At 46.0% G+C, this 24,935-nt stretch overlaps 1 protein-coding gene across 1 annotated transcript in view; it reads right to left on the bottom strand.

The window, feature by feature from the left end:
- Window positions 1–24,935, bottom strand: part of LOC104620554 (rho GTPase-activating protein 31-like) — a 58,126-nt gene that overhangs the window by 19,557 nt on the left and 13,634 nt on the right. The window contains 2 exon segments of the mRNA XM_010286808.1: window positions 169–313; window positions 804–906. Coding sequence (XP_010285110.1) covers window positions 169–313; window positions 804–906 — 248 coding nt within the window.

Here is a 24,935-nt window from a genome sequence, read left to right as displayed (position 1 = left end):
GGGAAAGAGACCCAGCGCAAGACAAGAAGGGAAGAGCACTGAGAAGTGTTTATACAGATAGATGCACCAGAAGCCAGGACATTGGAGTGAATCCCAAACAGCTGTCATGGAGGAACCTGCAGCACATCCACACTGCTGGAGAGGAACAAGAGCAGCAAAGGGTCTCACCGTGAATTTCTTGTAGAGCTCATAAGTGAGGAGAGGGTTGGGCAGTTCCCTGAAGTACAGCTTGCAGAGCGACCCCACGCAGTGGATGTCCTGGAGGTAAACTTCCCTTGTCAGATCCGGGCATTGGTCAGAAACAAACTCTTGTCTGAAAAATATGGAAACGTAACAGTGTAGGCAAATAAGAGCTGTAGCATCCCAGTACTCCACCCTAAGTACTCTTTTACAGCTAGAAGAAAAACAAACTGGAAAGCAGAGATGTCTCTGCAGACTGGTCCAGATTGTCTCCTGGGATCAGGCCCCGAGGTTTCAGCTAGTCTCTGGTTTCCCTAATATAGTCCCATGAGTGGACCCCAAACTGATATAAAGAGATTGCTTTGTCTTGAAGTGAGAGAGAACATCTCAGCATTTGTGCTGAGACTGTCCAGGAGTTTCCCATTAATAGATGCAGAGGGAGACAATTTTTTTCTTTGTCATGGACTAATCCCTGGAATGTTGCCTTTCCCTTCAGAGACAAGTTTATCTTCTGCATCAGTATAGAGCTCTGTTGGCCCCAGTCTATGCGTGAGGGACTAACAGCAAAAAGGTACCAAGCAATGTCACCAAAGCCCTCTGGCACTCAGGCAGATTGCCCTTACCTCAGCTTTTGTATGTTGGACGTCACTCCTGAGAGACGGTAAATCCCATCCACAATGCCATGAGTCTCAATGAACTCCGCACAGCTCTTCAGCACGTAGGGGACTAGGAGAGGAAAGCAAGGCAAAACATCCAATGACTACACACCAAGAACTTCCACAAGTCACCACAGAGGAGACAGTTTCATGAAACAACAGCAGAAGCTCTCTGCAGATGGAAGGAAAGGCATAACAATGGGAGAAATACAAGGCAAACCAAAAATAAACCCCACAAAGTGGCCATAGCCAACATACAAAGTAAGGATACACCATGGTTGTGCCATGTCACACTAATTGACATATGACAATGACTGACCCTGAAGTCACTGAAACATAGATAGGGTTTCTCTTTCTCCATTTTTCTTTCCTTTCCAGAAAAAGAAGCAATTTCATTCTAATTGAAAGCATGAGGTAAAGTACGAGGTCCTGGGAACCTCCCCCCTCCCCAAGATAGAGCTCCAGCCTTGCTGAATTGTGCCAAAAGGACTGATTGGCTTGGATAAAAATCAGAAGAGGCATTCACACTTCCATATAAGCCTACATACCCACAGTTTAGTGCTCATAAACTCCCACAGAAGGAGTATAAAGTTCAAATATCGACTAGATCTGCACACTGACAAAATCTGACATTGGCTTCAAAAGAACTCCATCAACATAACCAGCCAAAGAGTTAACCAGCCTTAAAGCTGAAAGGAGCCCGAGGCACCGCATTTACATCCAGACCTGGACTCAAAGTGTATGTTTATTTTTTCCCCATTATATAGGTATAGGAAACCCTCATCCTCTTCGTCAGACAAAGCCTCTCTGTCCCCAGTACTATAACAACCCTAACTATAACAATAACAGTAAGAAAGCCCTTCCTTATTAGGTGGTAGAAACTACTGTGTGTTTAATGCAATGCTTCATGCAGCCATAAGCACAAAAGTCAGTAAATGCAGAAGTTAAAGTTCCCCACTGTAATGCTGACTCTGCTGCACTGTGCATTCAGAAAGCTATATGGAAGAAAACAGACTAAGCCACGCATTTGACTGGAAAGCCAGGCATAGCAATTACTGCATCTTTGCAACACCACAGAGATAATGCCTTTGGCTGGACCTTCTCCGAGTTCTTCTGCTCGAAGTTCAAGACCATAATGACATATTAACATGTGCTTTGTCAGGCAGGATCCAGAGACGGCACTCCAAGGACAGCCTGAACAAAAAGCCAGCTGGTACATTATTGTATTTCTCATGGGTGCCACTGAGGCCAGACCCAGCTCATGGGTGGACTTGCCCCTACCAAGCAGCCCAGGGCACAGGCTCTGGTGAGGAGGGCTCCCAAGTTGGTGCCTACCTCAGTGACACACTATTCCTGAGCCCAGTCAGTCAGGGAAGTGTTACCCTTCTGCCTCCCGACTCTTACTGAGGGAGGTAAAGAGGTCCTTCTTGTGTGTCCCTTCTCTCCTCTTTTGGCCAACCCAAATGCAGGAATACACAAAGTGCCAGTGATTACCTGGAAGCCTGAATGATCAAACAGACTAATTCTCCTCAGTTAAAGGAGCCTCTTCAGAGCAACAGGGAAAATTTGACTATGTTTTTTTGAGCAGGGACTTATAATGCAGGTACATTAGTCATGCTGTGTCACACTCAAAGCCCTTGGGCTGATTTTTAAGACCCTCAAGTTGTTGGGCTAAGACTAACAGCTGAAATTCTGTCAGGGGCCCTAGCCTACTACAACAACAATGTTCATGGAAACTATCAAATCACCAAGAGAACAGGTGAAGTCTACAAAGTTTCATCCACAGCAGTCACAGAGTTATAGGATTCTCTGCTCGAGGACTTTTGAGGAGAAGGCGTGTCAGCGCCTTCTAGAAGGAAGATGGGAAGCATTCCTTTCAGTGCCTACAGCACCTGCTTCCTAAGAGGACTAGATGATGTGGAAGGAGCTAGAGCAAAAGAAAAGTATGAAATTTCCTTAAAATCCTGCCAAGAAAAGCCCAAGTGATACATGAAGAAAAAGGACCTTCCTATCTCTGAGTAAGATCTGATTATCTGTAACTGCAGTAGGGAACTCAGACCATATGATGATGAGCATGCTAGACATAAAAAACAAAATGAAAGGCAAATGACTTCAGGTCTCTTCTTCATTTCTGGCTGGTCAGGCTATACTGCCTTTGTGGCAGGAGCTATGCATACATGGCATATTTAGATTTCTTTCTTGGTAGGGGTCTCTGGGAATAAACCTAATGTAAACAGCAAAAATGAAAACTAGGCAGATCCATGTTCATTTCAGATCTGTTTGGGTGGGAGACTGGGTGAACCACTCCATGCTGCCTGGAAAAAGAAGAATTAATTGAACAGAAAACCTATTTGATCAGGACAGCCACATGACAAGGTCTGTTTAAAAATTAAACAGTCTTTCATATAGACAAACTTCATATGATGGTGCCTAGCTGCCACAGAAATGGGGTCCATGCCCACAGCACCCTTTATTAGATAGTTTTTAAAACCTCGGAGTTAAGAATAAGCATCCCAACTAAAAATGCATATACTGACGTTTGTTGTGAATAATTTGACCTCTTGAAAGTAAGACTTATTAAATCACACTGGTTTTTTTATTGAATTTTAAGTTTCCTTGGGATAAATTAGGTCAAGAGGCCTCCGGCAGGTAAGCAAACTTCTTATACACAAACCAGAGAAGGCTAGGTCCATCCACTGAGGACTGGTAAGCAAAAAAAAAGGGGCCTGAGGGTAATAATCTGTAGAAAACATATAAAATTCAACCAATTTTTAAAAGTGGGTGAAGACTCTACAGTAGACACAACCTATAGACTGCAGACAGACCATATGCACGGTGCTCTGCCAGTATCTCTTACTCCAGCCCTGCAGTCTTCCCTCCTTTTCCAGCCCTGGGCTTCTCACATATCCCTGCCAGTGCCCTTCACTCATCACATACATGATTTCCTGCCATATCAGGCTTTCGGCTCTTATGAAGAGAAACAGCCAGTTACGCCAAAATGTGTGGCGGTTTTGTGATGTCAAAAAAAAAATCCCACATAGGACACATTTCACTGGCAACCAAAAATTACAGACTTTGACCTCAGATCCCTGGAGGTGAAGGGACTGCATCAGCTTCCTGCAAAGCGGCCCCTAAATGCAGCGCTTGTATGAAACCGGAGCACAATAAATGTTTTCTTTGAGCAGAACCTGCAGCTCTGAAATTCCTGAGCAGCTCTGATCTCCGACAAAGCTGAGCCTTTCGGGCTCTTGGGGCCGGGGAGGCCAGAGCGGCAGTGAGCAGCTCCCTCTCACTGCCAGGTGTTTCTGAGGTGGTTTGATGATTTCAGACGGGGCTCCTGATGACCCAGACCAAAGGCTGTGATCAACCCTGAATGTGGGGAGGTACAGACTCCAGCACGTGCTTTACAACGGGACTCTTACAGGGCACAGGTAAATCACAGAGCTGGGTCTCTCCCGAAGGCAGATCAGACCCGGACAGGGATTTGTAGCAGGGGCTGTGCACGTGCGTGCAGCCACAGAGAGGGGTGGGGGTGGCGGTGTCCAATCTTGACACTTCTATAATTAAAACTGTGCTGGAGGCTTACGAGTTGGAGGAGGCAGCTGGTGTCACACAGACCCCACTTGTTCTGCCAGACAGCCAAACCGTCCTCATTTAAAACTACAATAGAAACCAGATGGAGGAGGAGAAAAGAGTATGGAGCAAGGCATCAGTCAGAAGGGAAATTGAGTTATAAACATACTGCACACAAAAGACAATGCTTCTCTTCCCCTAGACAAAAATAAACCAGAAGGGCAGTCACAGTAACTTGTTCCACTCTCACTGGATATCACCTCCAAGCTCAGCGTACACAGATATCCACCTTCACCATGGTCTTTTCCATCACCACAGCTCATGACGCCTCCTTTACACAGGCGCATGGCTCCTGCTAGGTCAGGTATCGTGCCTCCCTCCCCTCCTGATCCCACCAGCTTCCAGTGCCAGCGATGTGCGCTGAGCCTCTCACCTCCCAGCATTGCTGGGAAGGGGGCATCTCTCCCTCCTCCTGTCCTTTCCCAGCCGTGATGCTACCACCCACCAAACCTCCCCACCAGCAAGCAAAGTGCTCACGCTTTGCCTGCTTGACAAAGGCTTCATCTAGCACAGGGATGAGCATTTTGGATCGAAGCCAGGGAGACCTTTAAGCACGCACCTCACTAAATCACCAAGCAGTCCTAGTAGGAGGGAACACAAGGAAGAGAGGGAGTCACCCCATCTAAGAACGGGTGGGAGGATGGACTCCTGCTCTCCCACCAAAGGCAGCAAAGAGCGAGAAAGACCGTGGTCCAGCAGGAGATGCAAGCAATGTCCTGCAGCCTCCAGTGCCGCCTTCCAGAAGAAACTTTTAGTCTCCATGGGCTACAGGAGGGCCCTAGGGAGAAGGCTGCTAAGTAAGGCGGCCACCCAAACCAGTCAGGGTGAATACTGTCCAGTGAGACTGTGCTTAAGGTTAGCTAAGCCGGACGGGGTCAGTGTATTCAGGGTACACTGCACTGAACTGGACTGAATAGCAGCAGGCTTCATTTTTGCCTTTATCCTTCTGCTGTTCTCTCAGAGGGCTCCTTGCAAGGATAGAAATTAGTGACAGATCTACTCAGGTCCTCCGTAGTGGGTGGTTTATGCCACATAGAGGAGGTTTCACATCCTCTCTAATTTTATTTTAATTTTAGTTCAAGTAATGGGAGGATAAACACAGACCTTCCATTTCACCTGAAACATCAACTTTTTCATGTTTGACTTACAGGGAATAGTTTGGGTTTTTTTTTTTTTAATTTCTCCCAAAAATGAATCCTGTGCTGTAAAAAAGGTTGTGTGCATTTTTATTTCACCTTTTTGGTTTTGTTGCGTATTAGTATTTTTTTCAATTGTCTTCCATTGCCCTCAATAGTAGTGCATGCTTCCTATCATGCTATGTCAATAGTGTAAGAAAGGTCAAAATAGTCTCTTGTTTCAATTTAAATTACTAAATTAGGATATATTTCCTCCTAAAAAATAAGTGTTTCAGTCTGTACTAACCAAGAGCTGTTATTTTGTACAAACAAAAATAACAAAACAGTACACATTTTAGAACACACTAATATATTAACTTGGCCTCCTAAATCACAGGAAAGGAACAGCATTGTATAAATGGCAGCATACTTGAGAGTCAGTATCTCTGATGCAACATTTTTCTGTATTTCCTGATGCTTCCTGCTGTAAATCACAAGCTTTAATGCTGATTCACCAGATTTCCTTTTTTTTTTTTTTTTTTTTGCTGATCTTGTCTGATTTTTACTAGGCATAAGGTTGGCTGAGAAGCAAATTCCAGAGGAGATCAACGTGTGCTCTCCTCCCTGCACCTCGCCTGAGCCCTGGTCCAGCACAACAGTCACAAATCCAGCTTGTCTCCCAATGCATAGCCCTAACCCATGGCAGCTAAGGATAAATCCTGCCTTGCCCCCAGGTATCATTTCTTTTGCCTTCTACCATCTCCTTTTCAGCAGTGGCCAGCGATGGAAGTGACCACAGCATCCGAAATCGCTGCAGCGGCTCTCTCCTGCTCCAAGATGAAGTTGGCAGAGCTGGGGATGGGGAGGGTTTGCCCTGCCTGGACGTAACTGCTGCAAGGACAAATAGAGGACTGCAGTCTCCAGGATGTCTATGCATACTTTTCACCAGTACTAAACTCATTTCACAGAAGAAGAAAAAATAAACTGTCTCACCATCAAATTCCAGTGTTTGGTTTGGTTGTTAGCATTGAGTTACCACAACCCCCCCCATACATACGCACACCTGTGTTTGAACAGCATGAGATAGGTAAACAACACCAAACAGGTTTAAAAACAAATCATCTTGTTAGAGCCCTCCTCGCCTCTTCCCCTTTAGCTGCCATAAACACGGTTAAAAAAAAGATGAATAGCTGGTGCCGAGGTGATCCTGTCTGCATGAACAGCACAAATGAATCACCATACAAGTCACACACTTCATGTTTTTTCTTTTTCTCCCTCTGCTTCTGTGGAAACGTCTCTGCAATGTCACGAAGGTTAGCACAAGAGTGCTGTTCCCGGTAGTGCCGGAAAGTACCGTCCTGAACGCAGTTGCCATTCTGCTGGGCAAAGACATCGGAAAAACAGATCTTGAATCTGTCAGACGCTGCAAGCCATCACCCTCCATGGCCTGAGCAGGAAGAGGAAACACTGAGTGCTGCCTGGGATGCGGCACGCCGATTTCAAGCAAATGCGTTTCAACACAGCCTGCAGGTCCAGTGTGAGTTTGAATGAAGCCAATGGCACCACTGTCGAGGGTTTTTTTTTTTTTCCCCGCTGATATTATCCCCAGCTTACATGTCACAAATCTAAATAAGACGTGTAAGAACACCTGATTTTCCAGACCGGATCTGACAACTGTGATGTTCCAAGCAGAAACAAAAGAGCCCGCGGCAGACCTGGCCAGCTGATCGACAACACACATCAAAGAAAGCCTAAGAGAAAGCACTGCACAAGCAGACGTTGAACACTGACTCTCAACCCTGGCAGTCACCATGGCCCTCTGAAATGTGACTAAGTACCTTGACATAGCTGGCAGATTCTGTCATGCAGGCACTTTTGAAAAGAGGTTGTACTAAATACTAGAATATTTTTGTTAGGAAAACATCCTGCTGTGGGTTTCCTGCAAAAAAAGACCAGATAACCGAACAGGATATCTCCGCTCCTAACTTTTATGACTCTGTGGTACAGTCACCTCAGAAAACAGCAGCCTTGGTCTGCAGGGCAGATCAATGAGCTGTGCACGTCCTCAGCTAGCCATTTGAATCCTAACAGTTCTGATCCACAGCAGATTAGGGTGGATGTTGTACAGCATTTTGTCCACCACAGCACAAGCAATTGGAGTAATTAATCCTTGAGGTATTACTTAAAATTAATTCTGGGACAATTTAGGCTGTCTCAGAAAAGGGACTTGGGTATAAGTATAGAAAAGATCAGAATAGTTTTGAAGCTGTATGTAACTAATTGATCTCTGTCTGAGTAAATGCCTTGATGTTACGAGGATAAGCAGGACGTGAGACAGGAATTCTACCATTAACCTCGTTTCTGACAACACATGCTAAAAACACTACCAAATCCAAAGGCTGCGTCAGCACTGATGGAGCGCAGGAGTGAGCGGGGCAATGCCGATGCCGCAGCTCCAGGCAGCCAGGAGAAGCAGCCTGCAAGGGAAGAGTGCAGGTAAGTGTTGAGCACTGGGATGGACAGCCGGTGATGTAGGCTCCACTTGAAGTCTCTTGAGTGCCCGCTGTCTTTCATCCAGATCAATAAACAAGCTTATGGACACTGTATCATGTTTTCCTTCCTTTCTCCGCTAGCTTCTCAAGCATGGGCACCAATGTAAGCCATGCTAACCTACTTAACTGCTGGCAACAAAGCAAGGAAAATATACAGACTTCATAAGTTTCTTTCTCCTCTCAAGAGATTTTGACCTATATGTTTTCATTTACAAGGGCTTCAGAAGCAAGTTAGAAAACAAACAGTGCACAGCCTCCATCTTTTACCTGAGCCTGCTAGCTGATGCAGACTTGCTCGGTTTCTTAGCCCCGAAATTACTCTAGAGGTGACTTGTAAGCTATTACACCCATTTCATGGCTGTGAAAAGGGTGTAGAAACCAACATCTCCCTTGACACGAAGTTCTCCAGAATCTGGAGAAAAGCAATTCAAGGGGACCAACGCATCCTCCCTGCCTGGTTGCCAGTGTTAGTTTGTTCCTTACTCTTTTTGACTTGGAGTTTAGTGTGCCAGGCAATAGGAATTCCAGGTTTCTCTTTATAATGAAGCCTTTGGGGCTGTTAGAAAGAAATTCTGGGTGCTTACCTTGACGTGCATCTAAAAAATGCCAACTACTAGTTAAACTGTTTAAGTCAAGTCCTTTGTAGTCCTTTGTACTGTGCCTTTCACAAACATCACCTCCATGCACTGAAATCTACAGCAATCTCTATAGGATATACAATTTGTCTGTAGTTTCTGTGCTGTTCTGTCATGCTGTCTCACTGTTAGATCCTTAGTCCACTTCTGTACTGATGGCATGCTGGTGACAAAGCAACTGATTCCCAAAGAGCTGCTCTTGGGAGGCTTTGGGAAAAATTATGCTGTTGTTATCCTGCTGGTGAAGAGACAGAGTGAAGCAAGGAGCTGGGGAGTTGTCTCCCTAACTCTGGTGCTGCAGCAAGGTGAGCTTTTCTGCAGTTCTCTCTGCGGTTCTTTCCCAGAAAATTTTTGTTATGCCTTTGAATGTGCAAGGGTAGGCTGGAGGTCTGTCAGCACTCATGGTTCTCCTTCCACGCTTGCTGCACAGCAAGCCATTTACAAGCGTATACGACAGCCATTCCCAAGCTTTAAAGCACACATCCGACTGTGCCAGCTAATGCAGAATGGCAGTGCCAATGATCTCAGGTACGTGAAAGGGAGGGCAGGGCCCAACCACCCCACTGAGAGCCCAGGTTAATGTTTGGTAGCAAGGTACACAGTAACTGAGAAGGTGGGCCTGGACCAGGCTCTCATATGGATGAAAAATTTCATGGCTGAATCTCACAGCATATATTTATATCTTTCCTCTTCTTTTTATTTTGCCCTCTGTCACACTGATGGACTGATGCAGACTGACACTACATTATGCAGCAATGTTCTTTCACTCAGGCCTCTCACTGATCTTGCCTCTAGGGCTCTCCTAGTGAAAAGCAGATACAGCAATTTCCAGAGGTTATTCCAAATGGGCTGTTTTACGGACAGTCAACAACTTAGGGCAAAGAGCAGGGAAAATTGCTGAGGATCATTATATATCACAGACAGACAGATGAGGAGCCTAAATACAAACCCGTAAAGGCTGCATATAAGAAGTGAAAGGCAAATGAAAACAGACTTTTGAGAACAAGTAAATAAGGCCTTATGATGTCAATCTGATTGAAAACAAACATGTGAATGCACTAGCAATAACCAGTCATTATAGTCTGAAGCCAAGCAGCACAAAATCCATTCCATCTTTGCTCAGTTGCTGAGCATATATTTAGACCGAGTGTTTTCATTGCAAGGCTGTCTGGGCCTGACCCAAAGAGCTGCACTTATACAAAAAATCCCATTGAATGCAGCAGTATTTTCCACAAGAGAAAAAAAAATCCGTTTGTTCTACTCACTCTTATCTCTTACCGTGGCATGCAAATACTAGCAAACGAGGTGAATGATAGAAGCATTTTCACCAGCTTTACAGGGGCATAAAATGATGGTGTGACGTTCAACACAGAGTGGAGAATTAAGACTGCTGCTGGCAGTGGAAGATCACCTAGAAATGTTCTCCCAGCCCTGCTCAGAGGAGGCTGAAAACAAGTCAGTCTTTATTTGAAGAGGATTAAGCTGTGGGTGACTTGGATTGCTGATGTTTGTCTGGTGAAACAAGGTGCTGTTCTACCCATCCTAAGTAATGCCCAGGGCATACGATCACCACAGCCTGTGGGCTCAGCTTCTGTGTCCAAGCAACATGGAGAAAATTCTGCCAGAAGCAGCACCTGGTCAGACACACATACCTCTATACATAAATAAATGTATATCTATGTATAGATCAACATATTATGTGTGTGCATACATACACATATACATATATACATGTATTTTTACATACACAATTATATTCATTTGCATATGTATATATGTGTTTGTGAGAGGTTTCATGTGCATTAGAAGGAAATTCTTAGAGAAATAATGTTTTTTTCATCAGGTGTCAAACCCTAATACCTAAAGGTGGTATTGACAGAGTCAAAAGCTGCAAAAGTCTTGCTAGGCTGATGTCATACGTCTGGGGGATACATCAATACATGCTGGTACTCTTGCTTGTTGAAGCTTGTTCAGCCAGAGAATAAGTCATTGCCACAGACATTTTCTATGCTCTCCTGCCCCAAGCAAAGTGCATTTAGCTAGTACTTTGCCCTGCACGTTGCTACCATGCTGAAGGCCTTCCTGGGTGAAGGACTTACTCTCAGCCAAGGAAAGCTGTTGGTCTGGGGGTGGATTCCTCAAGCATGCATGGATTTCTACATCAGCAAGTCCAGAACCAGTCTCAGTGGACTGCTTTTACTCAGTAGCTTAGTTAGAAAAGGTAGTCCATGGGATATGGGTCATGTTGGCTACACCTTCTCATCTCCAGAGGCTGCAGTCCTCGAAAGCATACCTTACATCCTTGATAGCAGGGATCTTTCCTCCCTTTACACCAGGGAGGGTAAAGAGCTCTAAAAGAAGCTGCTAAGCAGCCTGGCTTCAACATCTGGATGTGGTGCTGCACCTTCAGGGCTTCTTTCAGAAACAGCAGGGAATACAGCACTGCTCCATCTGCCAGACTTGTGGCAGATCAACACTTTGCATATGTTGCAAGAAGGCAGCTTGCTCACTCTCCAAAGCCAGTGAGAATCATCAAGGACAGCAGAGGAGGCAGAACAGCATTTGCAGATAGTGTCACGCAGCCTCCCAGCCTTATAGAGGCTGATGATGGGCTGGGATTGTTTAGAAGAAAATATTTCCTGCCCTGTTGCTGGTGTCTACCTCCACCCCAGGATGTCGGCACATAACTACTGAGATGCACACAGAGCGTACGGCATGGTTTCTCCAAGGCTGACCTGCAAGGACTGTACCTCTGCAACTGCTTGCCAGAGGTGTAAGGGTATCAGAAACAGAAACTAGTTCTGTCAGAAGGTCAGTGAAAAGAGGAGGCACGATAAGGCTTTTACAGACCCTAATAAAAGAGGAAAAGGAACAAAGTTGAATAAAATATTACAGCATGATGCCATCTTCTTATTCCCCAAGCAGGTTTCTATCCCTTGCCTAGTAGGGACAAGTCAGGAGAGATATCTGTCTATATGCTACTCTTCTTTGTGTTCTCAAGACCCTTCTGCCCCCAGAGGGTGCAGTTGTCCCCATGACTTTTCTCCCACGCAGAAAATCCCCCCGGTTCCACATGGGATACAAGCCTTCCCCTCCCTTCATCTCTCAATGAGTGTGCATGCCAGGGGTTATCAAGCTGAGGGTCATTCTCAGTGCTAACAATGGAAAAAAAAGCGATATCCAGCTGTTACTAAAGTAGTAAATCTAGTCACTTCGCAATTGCACTTCTCAGTTTCCAAGCCCCCCAACGGATTCCTGATAAATTCCATATTTTGCTCTTTATTTTGTTTTCCATTTGGCAAAAGGACAGGCTCCAAACCAGTGTGAAGAAAAACAACCTTTTTTTTTTTCCTCCTCCTCCTTTTTTTTTTTTTTTCCACCGCGCTATCTCTGCTCCAAGTCAGGCCAGGTAGTGCTTATCATTTCCTCTGCACTGCAAACACCAGCGTGCATGCGTTTCCTGCCGGCGAGTCCTAAACTGCGAGCTGACATTGTTTTCAAGGCCCCCCTCGTTTGGAGGCAGGAGCAGCTCTGCCGCACAGCGCTTCCTGTTGATGTCAGACCCCTCTTCCTCCCAAAGCAAAAGGGCTTCCTGACGGCATCTGTGTCCTTTTCCATGAGGACTAGCAGGAGCCATTCTCCTATACAGAGGCTGTGAAAAATAACTTTTTAAAAGGTAGTGGAGACAGGGATGTAATGGGGAGGAGCAGGAGTGGACTTTTTTTTTCCCTAGCAGTGCTGAAGAACATCTGGGGCCTCTCTCAATGAGGAGGAGAGAGAAGAGATAAGAGGTCAAAACAATAGAGCTATGTCTCAGGGATGCCGGTATTTGCAAGTACCAGAGAAATCACTTATTAGCAGAGAACATCAGAGACTAATTACAGCTGCCGATTTCCCACTGCTAAGGAATGTAAGCTCACAAAAGAAAAGCTACAGCCACAGCCCCCGTGCTCCAGTGGTGCTGTCATAGGCTGTGGGAGATGCCAAGACCTTTATACCAGACCATTGCCTTCGTTTTTATTCTTTCCAATGGAGGAGTCTCTACCACTGCCAGCACTGTTTCATCAACAGTGGAGAAAATGGACAACGATTGCAGGACACGGCTTACGCCAAGGTGAAGCACTTCAGCTCCACAGACTGCCATTGCATGAGCTGCTGCCCCAGCAGAGAAGGGAAATCCTAACCAGACACCATTTTGGACCTCCCCCGGTCCATGGCATTTAAGGTTTGCATTTGTCCCATTAGAGAAGCTGATGGGCTTGTCCCAGCTCCCACCAGGAGGTTATCAGTTTGCTGCACAGTGTAAGAAACAGCATGGGAACATGCGATTACAGGCTCCGTCGTGGTGGGGACACACAACATGAGGAGCAGGAGGAGCACAGCCAGCCATGGAGGTGTTGCCTGCCCATCACAGTGTTTCAGCCACACAGTCCCCATGTCCTCCCACACAGGGCAAGGAGCTGGCTTGCATCAGACATGTTCCCCTGCAAGCTGAGGTTTCCCCTGGCTAGGGAATGACGGGGGAAATAGAGTCCCCCAGCATTTTCTAGATCACACCTAAAACTATGGCCAAAATGGGTAGAGTGGGGAGGGGGTCTACTAAGGGGTCCCTAGCAATAACCAAACAGGTTATTAGGTCCCCTAGCAATAATCAAAGCAGGACCTGTCCCTTAGAGTCTCAACCACTGCTCCTAATGGTTCTCTGGGGATGAGTTTCATGTGTATTTCGATATTGTTGTAACGTGATTTTCTCCTTCTTGTCCTATCTGTTGCCTGGTCACCTTCCCGTGCCACTGTAGGAACTAAGCAAAGGGTTACACTTCCAGTCTCGGGGTGTAAATTGCCACAGAGGCTGACAAAATTACTCCAGCTTTATGCAACTGTAGCCAGCAGCAGACATGGCCCCAAGTCTGGCAGAGCTGGCAGAACTGCAAAAGAGTGAACCGGGGCTTAGCTTTCCTCACAAGCAGAAATTCTTACTCAAGGTGCAATTGCAAAACCTTGGCGGGTGAAAGATGCAAAGGAAAAAAGCCCACCTACAGTCTTAGGGCAGAAGTTGGCCAGGGCCACTGAAATTCGCAGCGCTGACATTTAGGCAAGCATGCCCAGCCGCGGAAGGTGCACCCTGCACAGCCAGGCTCAGCGGGAGCCGTGCCACCGCTCACACGCGAGAGCGGGAACGGGGGACCGGGAGGGGAAATCTCCCTGCGCTTTTTAGGGAGCTCCAGCCTACATGGTGCCAGTGGCCTTTCTGCAAAGGTGCCTATCGGTTGGCAGCACCAGCAAAAACGCTTTGCAGGATGTGACCCCGTTTCCAAAGCTGCTCTCAGAGCAAAACCGGGCTTACATGAAGGAGCATGCGAGAGGAACGGGCTCCACCGAGCTCACGTTTTCCCGTCGTGCGCTCCCTCTCTTCGAGTTCAGCTTGCTATTCGTGAATGAATTACCTCAATCCCTCTTAAGCAACGTACTGACCAGGAAAAGGGCGTGGGGATTATTAATGGAAAAATCCTTGAATCTTTTAGCCCTGTAGCATGGCTACAGTTACAAGGAAAACAGGATACCACGCTGCATATGGGGAGGAGGAAGAGAAAAGGAGCAGAAACGCTAATGATCTGCAGGGAATGACTGGCGAGGAAGAACAAAGTGGTGGTGGTCAATAGGCACAGCTGGCCCAAATTACCAGGAGAGAAACGAACGCACACAATAGCAGTCTGCACCGGGTATAAATACCACCGAGGGAAAGGGCTTGTTCTGGATGGTCAAGGGGTTGTAACTAGGAGTGACTGAAAGAAATTATGAGGGGAAATTTAGCTTGAACAGTAGGAAAAACCTCCTAAGAGTGAGACATAGTATCATGTTGTAGAATTGCCTTCTCAAGGGAGGGGGTGGGAGCCGCGCTGGCTGGATATTTAAAATTAGGCAGGACGTTACTCTGAAGCAAATGGTCCTGCATGGGCCATTGTGACAAAGGCAAAACAATCTTGCCAACCTTCCCGTGTCGTTATCAGGCAATGCCTTTTAAGCCACAGCGAGATCCCCTGGAAGAGTTTGCTGTGTTAATTATAAAGGAAAGTACATAGTGCCAGCGCTCACTACAACAAGGGACAACCGCAGCCAGCAGCTGGAGTTTAAATTGGATGCTAAAGCACGCGGGAAGAAAGGCTACTTGAAAATCTTCCAGCAGAATGATTTTCCAGTGGGAAAGCGTGCATTTTGCAGAATCGAAATGTTTCACCGGAACGCAGAGATTCAGTTTGATTTTTCAACCAAAGAAACACTCAAGTATATTGTTTCTAGAAGGTGAAATATGTTAACTTCCATATCATTATTTTCCATATGCTATAGCCTTTTAGAGAATTTTTATTTAGGGGAAGTTTCTACTTTTTCATTCTGATTCCAGATAAAAGGAAGCCTTGCAGTAGCGGAAGATGGAGCACAGTGCAAAACAGGAGCTGGCTCTAATGGATATCAAGTGATATCATTTATGACCAGTTAGTGTTTGCTCTTATCTGTACACTTCTGAGGATGGCAGCACCGTTCCTTGCAAAGCTGAAGCACAGAATATTGTGTGTGTTTCTCGTCAATGAATGACAGAAAAAGGAGGTGAGTGTCCTAGGGTTTGCTTTTCAACCCTCAGGATACAAAAAACCCTCATCTGAAATCTTGCTTGTATGCCACATCCCCCATTGTGAGGATAAAACCCCAGCACAGTCTCACAGAATGTGCTTTGCTTCCGTCAGCAAAAAACTAACCCCTTGGCAAGGAGTCATGAATTAACAAAGGATAAGTATCGTTCTCCTCCCATAGGTGCAAAAAATGAGAAACAGAAATGAGTTGGCAGCCTGAGGTCATAAAATGAGCTAGTGGAAGAGCTAAGGTTAGAGCCCATGGCTTTGATTCCCGCTCTGTAACTAAACCACACAGACAGTTTTCTTATATCTGAACTCCTAGTAAACAGAAACTTACCTTCAAAAGTGCAGAAGTTGGTAAAAGCACACAGAGATTGCAACTGGCTTATCAGAATCACCGATCCAGAAAGTCAAGTTGAAAATCTCACACAGATGTGTTTTTTTCTGGGAGAGACTCAATTCTTCCCAGACTTCTACCAAACCAGAAAGACACTCCCTACCCAAAATTCTAGCCGAAACCTAGACACATGGACTAAAACCTCAGAAGGAGGTTTGATTCAGAGATTGTCAATCAAATTCTTGGAGTAACCTTTTGGGTTGGTTGTCCTAAAAGTTAGACTTGTACCAAAAGACCAGACTTCAGTACCCCTGTGCCTGGGAATGTTTGGAACTAGATCCACGCTTTGTGGCTTGGTCTCACTTCTAATTTTTTTCTTTTTTTTCTTCTTGAATGGTTTTCTCATAACTAAATACCACAATAATGGCAAGAAGCTACCCAGAGGCCATCTGGGGAGAAACTGTATTATTTCTGATCATTTCAGGGAAGGGCAGTTGGTGGGGGGTGAGAGGGGAGGCCTGAATGCACTGGAAAGGATGTCCTGTCTGTTCACAGATCAGTTATACTGAACTTCTTGCATTCCCTGTCTTCTGACTTCTTCCATCTCCTCAACTATCCACTGGTTTCCTTTCTTTACCTTTCCTTTTCATTTCACAGAGCACTTGGTTTTCAGCATAATTTTCTTCCCATGGAGACCAAACTCAAGTCTCACCCTCGGGACCTGGACTGAGGCTTAAAATCCCTCCCCAGCAAAAAAGCACTTGGATCTGGCATTTACGATTCAGGCCTATATCTTCCAACTGCAGCTCTAAACTGGATCAAAGACTTTTGTTCCTAGCTTTTGTTCCCAGCTTTTGTTTCCTTCTCTGTTCCCTTGAAATGTCAGCAAACATGATGGCTTTGTTGATGCCGTCAGGGTGGTCTGACCGCTTCCCATGCTGGGCATGCAGATTGGGTAGCCATGGAGCAGTCAGCAATTCACTGGGTGTCTCCTCTAGGATGTTGTTGTTCCTCACACCAAGGCAGTGGTCTGAAGCAGCAATGCTGCCATGAAATCAACAGAAAACAAATCCCCCTCCAGCTGCCCTGGCTCGCACAGGGACGTGCAGACTGTTTGTTCCAAACCAGCAGCTGCCGACGCTGCCAGGAGGACAGGAGACCATGCTGGGAACACAGGGCTCTCCTCAGATACTGGGATGGATATCCACCCCTTCAGACATTCCCCACTTTGTGTGGAGGAAGGCTCAAAATATATGCATTACTGCTGCCTCCTGAGCCAACAGACTGTGGGCCCGTCAGAGCTCACAGCCCTCACAGCTGTTCTAGCTCTCTGCTGACTTCCAAGTGGAAATGGTTTCTCTCAGGTCCAAGTGGGGGGACACAGGCATGTCCTACCCCAGACACCTCCTGTCACCTCCCCAGGTGCCGCTAGGGCTGCTCTGACGTGACCTGGGACCTCCTTAGCTACTGGCTGTTGCTTGGTCAGTGCTGGCTGCACTGCGGAGCAGGGGCAGGCAGCACTGCCGGCCATCCTGACCTGGGTTACTCCCTGCCAGGTTATAGGAGAGCCCCGCAGGCTCGGCCTGAGCCGTGGGAAGTACCCGCAAAACATGTCTGCCTGCTGTCACGGCATCACAGGGCAGTTCACAGGAGGGATGGGGAAAAAGGTAGGCTATGAGTCAACTACAGGCCATATTTCTCTGCCCCATCACAGGAACCACTTTTACCCCGCACTGGCTGGTAAGGGTTGCCTTCACATCGCTCTTCTGCCCACCTGAAGTGTTTGTACCAAGGGGGAGCCTCAGGACTTGCAGGACATTTGTGCTGCTCTCTGCTTTGTATGACAATATGCTGCAAAATACCAGTCGTGGCCTCTCAGCTGTTCTGAAATAACGTTTGGCTTCAGCCTGAAGAGCCCAAGTAGCGCTGTTCTACTGCACTTCCCTGGCAGCCGTCATGCTAAGGATATGATGATACTTAGGAATGAGCTGAGGCTCTTCGTGCTGTCTACTCTGCACCTCTCAGGTTCAGTCAATCTTTTCCTTCCACAATGCTTTTTCCCACTGTTTATTACTAATTCATTTTCTCCAATTACAGCAGAAAAGGGCCCTGGCCAAAGAAGAATTTTGCAGCATGTCTCAAAAATGACCATATTTGTCTGCAGCTTGACTTCTTTTAAGAAAGGTCATTCTGTGGTCAAGCATTCTCAAATCAGACAATGCCTTGTCTCCAGGTCTCCAGAACCTCCCATCCAGGCACTGTCATGGAAGCTTTCAACTTGAGTTCTCCTCTGATACATATCCAACCTCAGCAATACTTTCTCAACAGTCTGTCCTTCAAGAGATTTAGGCCAATAGAAGCTACTTCTCCTGGAGTTTATGCTGACATCATCTTTAATGCCAACTGCAGTAAATTACAACAGTGCTACCTGCTGTTGACAAATTCACCTAAAATGTCATTCTTTTTTTCACTCTTCACACTAGTTGTGTTCTGGTGCATTCCTTGGACTTCCCTGGAGCTAATTCATGGCTCACTCTGGTGGTAACAGGGAAAGTGTGGATGTTGCAGAAGCACTTTGTCACAGTGGAGATTCGCAAGTACCCACATCACATAGACACTGCTTTTGTTCTGCTGTTTTGTGAACCTAAACCATAAGCCCCTTTACTGATGGGAACACTTGCTGTATATGCAGATTTGAAGTACCTCCACACCAGTTGGCTGCAGCATCCTGGATTTATATTAGTGTCACTGAGGTCAGAAGCTGGCCCGATGCCACACAGCCTGTGCTTCTGGAGGAGCTCAATGGTGAAAGGTAGTGTGCTGAAATGGAGGCAAGGTGTCAGAGTGCTGCAAGGAGCTGGAAAAACTTTTCAGAGCCACATTAACAAAATGAAGACACCCTGTCTCTGCTAGCATGTGAATCCCTTATATGTCCTGTGTCCCACTGTGAGAGACTCTGTGTGTTGGAGCACTTGAAAAGACACATGGGGTGTCAAGAGCCGCATGCTAGGGAGGGCCTGTGCTGCAACATGTATTTGAGGAGCATGTTCTTAACCAGATCCCTTGACTTGTACAGTCCTGCTCCATCCAACTTTGCCACACAGCCCTGCATGTTTCCTTCTACTCCACAGCTTCATACACCAGAGGGCAGCTGGGCAGGGGACAGCCAGTCAGGCCAGCTGTGCCTCTGGCCCACCCGAGCAGAGTAGGAAAGGGGCTGCAAAGAAACACGTTATCATCAACAACATCAAGGTTGCATCCAGAGGGTAGTGGTCAGCGGCCCAATGTCCATATGGAGATTGGTGACAAGTGGTGTCCCTCAGGGGTCCATATTGGGACCAGTACCCTTTAATGTCTTCATCAATGACATAGACAGTAGGATCAAATGCACCCTCAGCAAGTTTGCAGATGACACCAAGCTCAGTGGTATGATTGACACGCCTGAGGGACGGGATGCCATCAAGAGGGACCTGGACAAGCTCGAGGAATGGGCCCATGTGAACCTCATGAGGTTCAACAAGGCCAAGTGCAGGGTCCTGCACCTGAGTTGGGCCAATCCCCAATATCAGTACAGGCTGGGAGATGAAGAGATTGAGAGCAGCCCTGGTGAGAAGGACTTGGCACTGGTGGATGAAAAGCTGGGCATGAGCCGGCAATGTGTGCTCGCAACCCAGAAGGCAAACCATAGCCTGGGCTGCATCCAAAGCAGCGTGGCCAGCAGGTGGAGGGAGGTGATTCTGCTCTTTTACTCTGCTCTGGTGAGACCCCACCTGGAGTCCTGCAACCAGCTCTGGAGCTCTCAGCACAGGAAAGACATGGGCCTGTTGGAGTAAGTTCAGAAGAGGGCCCCAAAAATGATCACAGGGATGGAACACCTCTCCTATGAGAATAGGCTGACAGAGTTGGGGTTGTTTAGCCTGGAGAAGAAAAGGCTCCAGGGAGACCTTATTGCAACCTTCCATTACTTAAAGGGGGCTTATAGGAAAGATGGGGACAGACTTTTTAGCAGGGCCTGTAGTGATAGGACAAGGGGTAATGGTTTTAAGCTAAAAGAGGGCAGATTTCAACTAGATGTAAGGAAGAAATTTTTCACAATGAGGGTGGTGAAAGACTGACACAGGTTGCCCAGAGAGGTGGTAGATGCCCCATCCCTGGAAACATTGCAGGTCAGGTTGGACGGGGCTCTGAGCAACCTGATCTAGTTGAAGATGTCCCTGCTCATTGCAGGGGACTCAGATTAGATGACCTTTAAAGGTCCCTTCCAATCCAAACTATTCTATGATGCTATGATTCTACCATCAATATAAATGCAGGAAGTGCAGACGCAGCTGTCCTAGGTCCCTTCCAATCCAAACTATTCTGTGATGCTATGATTCTACGATCAATACAAATGCAGGAAGTGCAGACACAGCTGTCATGAAGTACAGACTAATGCCCTGGTCCTCTGGGCACAGATGGTCCCATGTAGAGCGAGAGCCTGGTTTCACTGCATGCACAGCACAGACACCTTTGTGCACAGACATACATGTGGTGTTCAGACCACCCCAGGTTTTACACAGAATCACTAAGGTTGGAAAAGACCTCTGAGATCATCAAGTCCAACCGTTAACCCAATACCACCATGCCCCTGAAACCATGTCCTGAAGCACCACATCTACATGTTTTTTGAACACTTCCAGTGGTGGTAACTCCACCACCTCCCTGGGCAGTCTGTTCCAATGCTTGACCACCCTCTCAGTAAAGATATTTTTCCTAATATCTAGTCTAAACCTCCCCTGGTGCAACTTGAGGCCGTTTCCTCTAATTCTATCCCTAGTTACTTGGGAGAAGAGACCAACACCCATCCACAACCCCCTTTCAGGTAATTGTAGAGAGCAATAAGGTCTCCCCTCAGCCTCCTCTTCTCCAGACTGAAAAACCCCAGTTCCCTCAGCCATTCCTCATAAGACTTGTTCTCCAGACCCCTCACCAGCTTTGTTGCTCTTCTCTGGACACACTGCAGCAACTCAATGTCCTTCTTGTAGTGAGGGGCCCAAAACTAAACACAGTATTCAAGGTGCGGCCTCACCGGTGCCAAGTACAGAAGGATGGCTCTGGCTAGAGACGGGAGTCAGTTGTAGGAATCCTGCACATAATGCACTACCCTTGATCTGAAATGCTGGGCATAATGGCACGATTTAGCAGCATAGCTTGGTTAATAATCCCCTTGGTTTTGCGGTATGCAAGCAGACATTTGGGTGGATGATGTCTTGTTGACTCAGGCTGGAAGAGGAGATGGCAAAGCGGGTGGGAGTCACAGGCAGGTGTATATCAGCAAGGTTGTCCTGCTCAGAAGAAACAAAGGAAATGTTGCAAAAGATAGCGATGTTCCCAGGGAATACATTTTTGAATCTGGTTTGCCTGGCCACGACCTGAAACTCCTTTATAAATTGCATCAGGAAGGCAGCACTGGCCAACAGAACACAACAGCTAATCACAAAATCCAAAGAATATCCATTATGTGCTCAGCTAGTGACATTTTAAAGCCTGTAATTTTTTGCATCTGTAGACTCCTGGCCTGTAGTATTCACTCTCCGTTCCCTTGGAGCCAAGTTAGAGACAGACTCAGATAAAAACCCTGCAGCTGAACACCCCAGATTTCAGGGAAGTTGAACTCAGGCATCTGTACTTCAAATTCAACCTTGATGAGAGCAATCTGAGAAGAACCAGTTCAAAATGACCTGAGCTGCAGACAGGCATCTTCATCTCTCACTTTGGGCAGGAGATAGCAGAGGCCAGTGCCAGATCTCCAGATTGTAATCCAAGCAGGCTCCTGAGATATGCAAAACTCAGGTGCAACACAAGTCAGCTTTGTAGACTTGCAGACCTTTGTAGACAACAGACACAAGGTCTTTCTCTTCTGATTTCAGGTGTTGGGGAAATTTCATAACTTCAATTTGGTAGCACTTGGGTAACCTCAGTCGTCTTTTACACAACAGCCTGGGCACTCCTGACAGGAATCTTTATAGAGGGTTTGAAAAAGAGAGTTGGAAAAATATGAATTCAGGAAACAGGAATGTTATAACCTTGCTAGCACAAAGGCAAAAGCCATTGCACACACACAAATTTAGAAGCAGCAACAGCAAAATTCTTTGAAGGAAAACAGCAGAGATTTTTATTATTGCCTTATATGAGTTCAGAATGTTGCAAAGTAAACAAAGCAATTATAAAGCTGGGTATTTAAAAATACGTAATGCTTCACAGTCTCCTTTGAGATGAATCAGGTATCCAAACATCTGGGGACTGCAAAATCCATCAGGAAACACAGACAGATGAGACACATCAAGACAGGAAAGTTCAGGGCTGCCATCGGAGAGACAAGGAACAGCAGGAGATTCCCGCAGCTCCTTTTGGGTAAGAAATGTTAGTACTACATGGATGTGTACAGTAAACAAAAAGAGGAAGAAAAAGAGAGGGCTAAAAAAAGTTTTCGCAAGTCTCCTGCTGTTCTGTGTCTCTCTCACTTTGCTCTGATCTCTCTGTACATGTCACTGGCTGGCAGGATGACTGCTTCCTGCTTCATGATTTCATATTTAATTCTTTCTATATAAACGGAATTTAAAGGAAATTATTACAAACGGTTTGGCCACACTGCATAAAGTCATTGGAAACTATTTCATTACCCTTGACGTTTTCTTTTTTTTTCCTCCTTTTTTTTTTGCTTTAAAAGAAAAGTTAGATACTTTCCTAAACGCTTTCCAGACTTGAGCTATTCAGAGATTGCATGTGGAAGGCAAACACAGGCCAGGCCTGGAAGAAAGAGGCTCTCATACTGGACACCCCAGTAGCTTGGGGCGTTGCAGGCGGTGTCCTCAGCAGTGTTTCCTTTCAGAGAGCTGTTGCTGCATGAAAATGCTTTGGGTGTAGCAATCCTGTGCTCATCCCACAGGCACTTCATGAAAGAGGCAACTGTTCCATGTTGGGAATTCAGAGAAACCTCTGGCCAGCAGCGGCTGCTGGAGGCACCCTGATTAAAGCCCCATTGTTTTGCCCTCTCCAGTCTGAACGGCTCCCTGATGAAGCCACTGTCTGTCCAGTGGTTTGGGAAGAGGCAAATAAGTAAATGTGGTTGTTGCTGGGAATAACAAAGACTGGGGAAAGCAAGGAAAGAGGAAGCAACAACAACAAAAACAAAAAAATCCTGTAATGCACTACGTTTCTTCAAAGGCAAATGCCAGGGAGTTGGGTTTCTAGGCTGTGTTTCTTTTGTCTCTCTGATTCCTGGATCTTGCTGTACTAAGGGCTTTGAGACACTAACAAACACATTGCAAACACAAGAAGGGGTGTTGCAGGAAAAGGGCGTTGAGATCATACTTAATCAAACTTCCTTACATTTTGATAGCTACAGTACTGACGTATAAGTCACTCATCTCTTTGCCTTTGCAGTTCTCTGCAGCCAACACTGCTAAGCAACCCATTTCAGGCCAAGACCTGTAGCCTGATGTTAGTATATGGCTGATGGGTTTCAGGGGAAAAAAACCACCAGGCTAAGTAATCTCCTTGCACAGGTCTATTTCCAAGGGTGACACACTGCATGATGCAAAAGCAGGAACTTATTGGAGACTGTCAAATCAGAGAAGTTTTGATTCATAGCACAGGTTTCCAAAGCAAAGGAAGCTGAGGCACTGCAAGCCCCTAGTAGGCAATGAAGCCGAGCATGTTTAAACGTTAAGTATTTCAAGCTTATCCAAGTGAGACAAAGCTGCTTTTGCTCACACCCATAGACTCTGGAATTGATCAGAGACTAAAGCTCATTTTAACATCAGTTAGACACCAAAGGGAGAATGAAAACATGTAGTTAGCTGATGAAAAAATGCATCACTCACAAGGCAGTAACTCAATGGCATCTCCTTGCACTTTCCAAAACCAAGCTTGTTTCAAGGGCTGAAAGGAGCCAGAAATAATTCCCTCACCTCTCGCTCTGGCTCAGTTTTGGGTAAGAATTTGGAAGAGGAGTTTTGGATAACAAGAGTTGTTGGCACTGTCAGCATCTTCCTTTACTCTTCATTGTTTCTGATGAACACTATTCCTGTCTATGCTCCTGCTGTCTGTACCCAGAAAGGCATCTCTTCATCTGCTCTATCCCTACTACCAAAGCTGCCAGTATTTTGAATTTTGCTCCCACTTATAGCTCTCTGTCTTCTACTATTCATTGGCAGCCTCCAGTTGTTCCAATACGGTCAGTTTTCCTCTCAGACTAGTTTTTCCAACCTTTCCCTCCTCCATTTCAATCACATTTGGATTTCCTCACATGCTTTCTCCACTCCACCTTTGCCCTTATTCCCTTTCCTCATTTGTTCCGTCCAGTCTCCTTTTTCATCTCTCTGCCACACTTCTTCCTTCCCAGCTCCTTCTTTCGATGCACCATCATTGGCTTCTATCAATAACCTAAGATTGGGCCTGGTCCCAAGACCAGCATCACTTGAAATTGCTGCTGGTGACTTGTAAGAGGCAGTCCTTTCCATGAGCCAGTAATGAACCATACCCCACGGCATGCAAAGAGAAAGCTGAGTTATTGCATATTCTGCTTTCTAAATCAGAGACTATAAAATGCAGATTAGAGTCTTGCAGAAAGTCTTTGTAGCACTTTTTTCTTTTTTTTTTCTTCTTTATTTTGCAAGATTAGCAGAACTAAAGACAGCATTCTGGCCAAATTCCAGTTTAGGATAATCTCTTCCGCTATTTCAGATAGATGTTGCATTGTTTTTCCATTTCCTAGACCCAGAGGTTAGTTGGTAAATGGCTGTCATGTTCTCTCACATATCGGGGAAGAGGCCTCACTAACTCAGAAGGAAGCACTGGCAACCTTCCTCACTAGGTATGTCATGCCACCCTGGTGTTCCTCACACCTCCCTCTGATGCTCTTGGTATGGGACCTGCCTGAGACATGGAAGCTGGGCAAGCTACATCCTTCTCTGCCCTCACTGTCATTCAGTGTGGTACTCTCCACAGCAGTAAGAGCCCACTTTTCAGTACTGGGTGATGAAAACATCTGAGACCCTTAACATTTAATAATAATAAAAAAATAATAATAAATTAATAATAACAACAATAATAACAATAATAATACTGAGCATTTTGTACCAAAAAGAAGACGATACCAGCATCATTTAACCACTGAGGGGAGCAGGATGTGGAAAAAGAAGGAGTGGCTTA

This window comes from Phaethon lepturus, unplaced genomic scaffold, assembly GCF_000687285.1.
Source record: "Phaethon lepturus isolate BGI_N335 unplaced genomic scaffold, ASM68728v1 scaffold11875, whole genome shotgun sequence".
Lineage (NCBI taxonomy): Eukaryota > Metazoa > Chordata > Aves > Phaethontiformes > Phaethontidae > Phaethon > Phaethon lepturus.
Note: the sequence above shows the minus strand (reverse complement) of the source record. Positions and strands in the feature narration are given on the sequence as shown.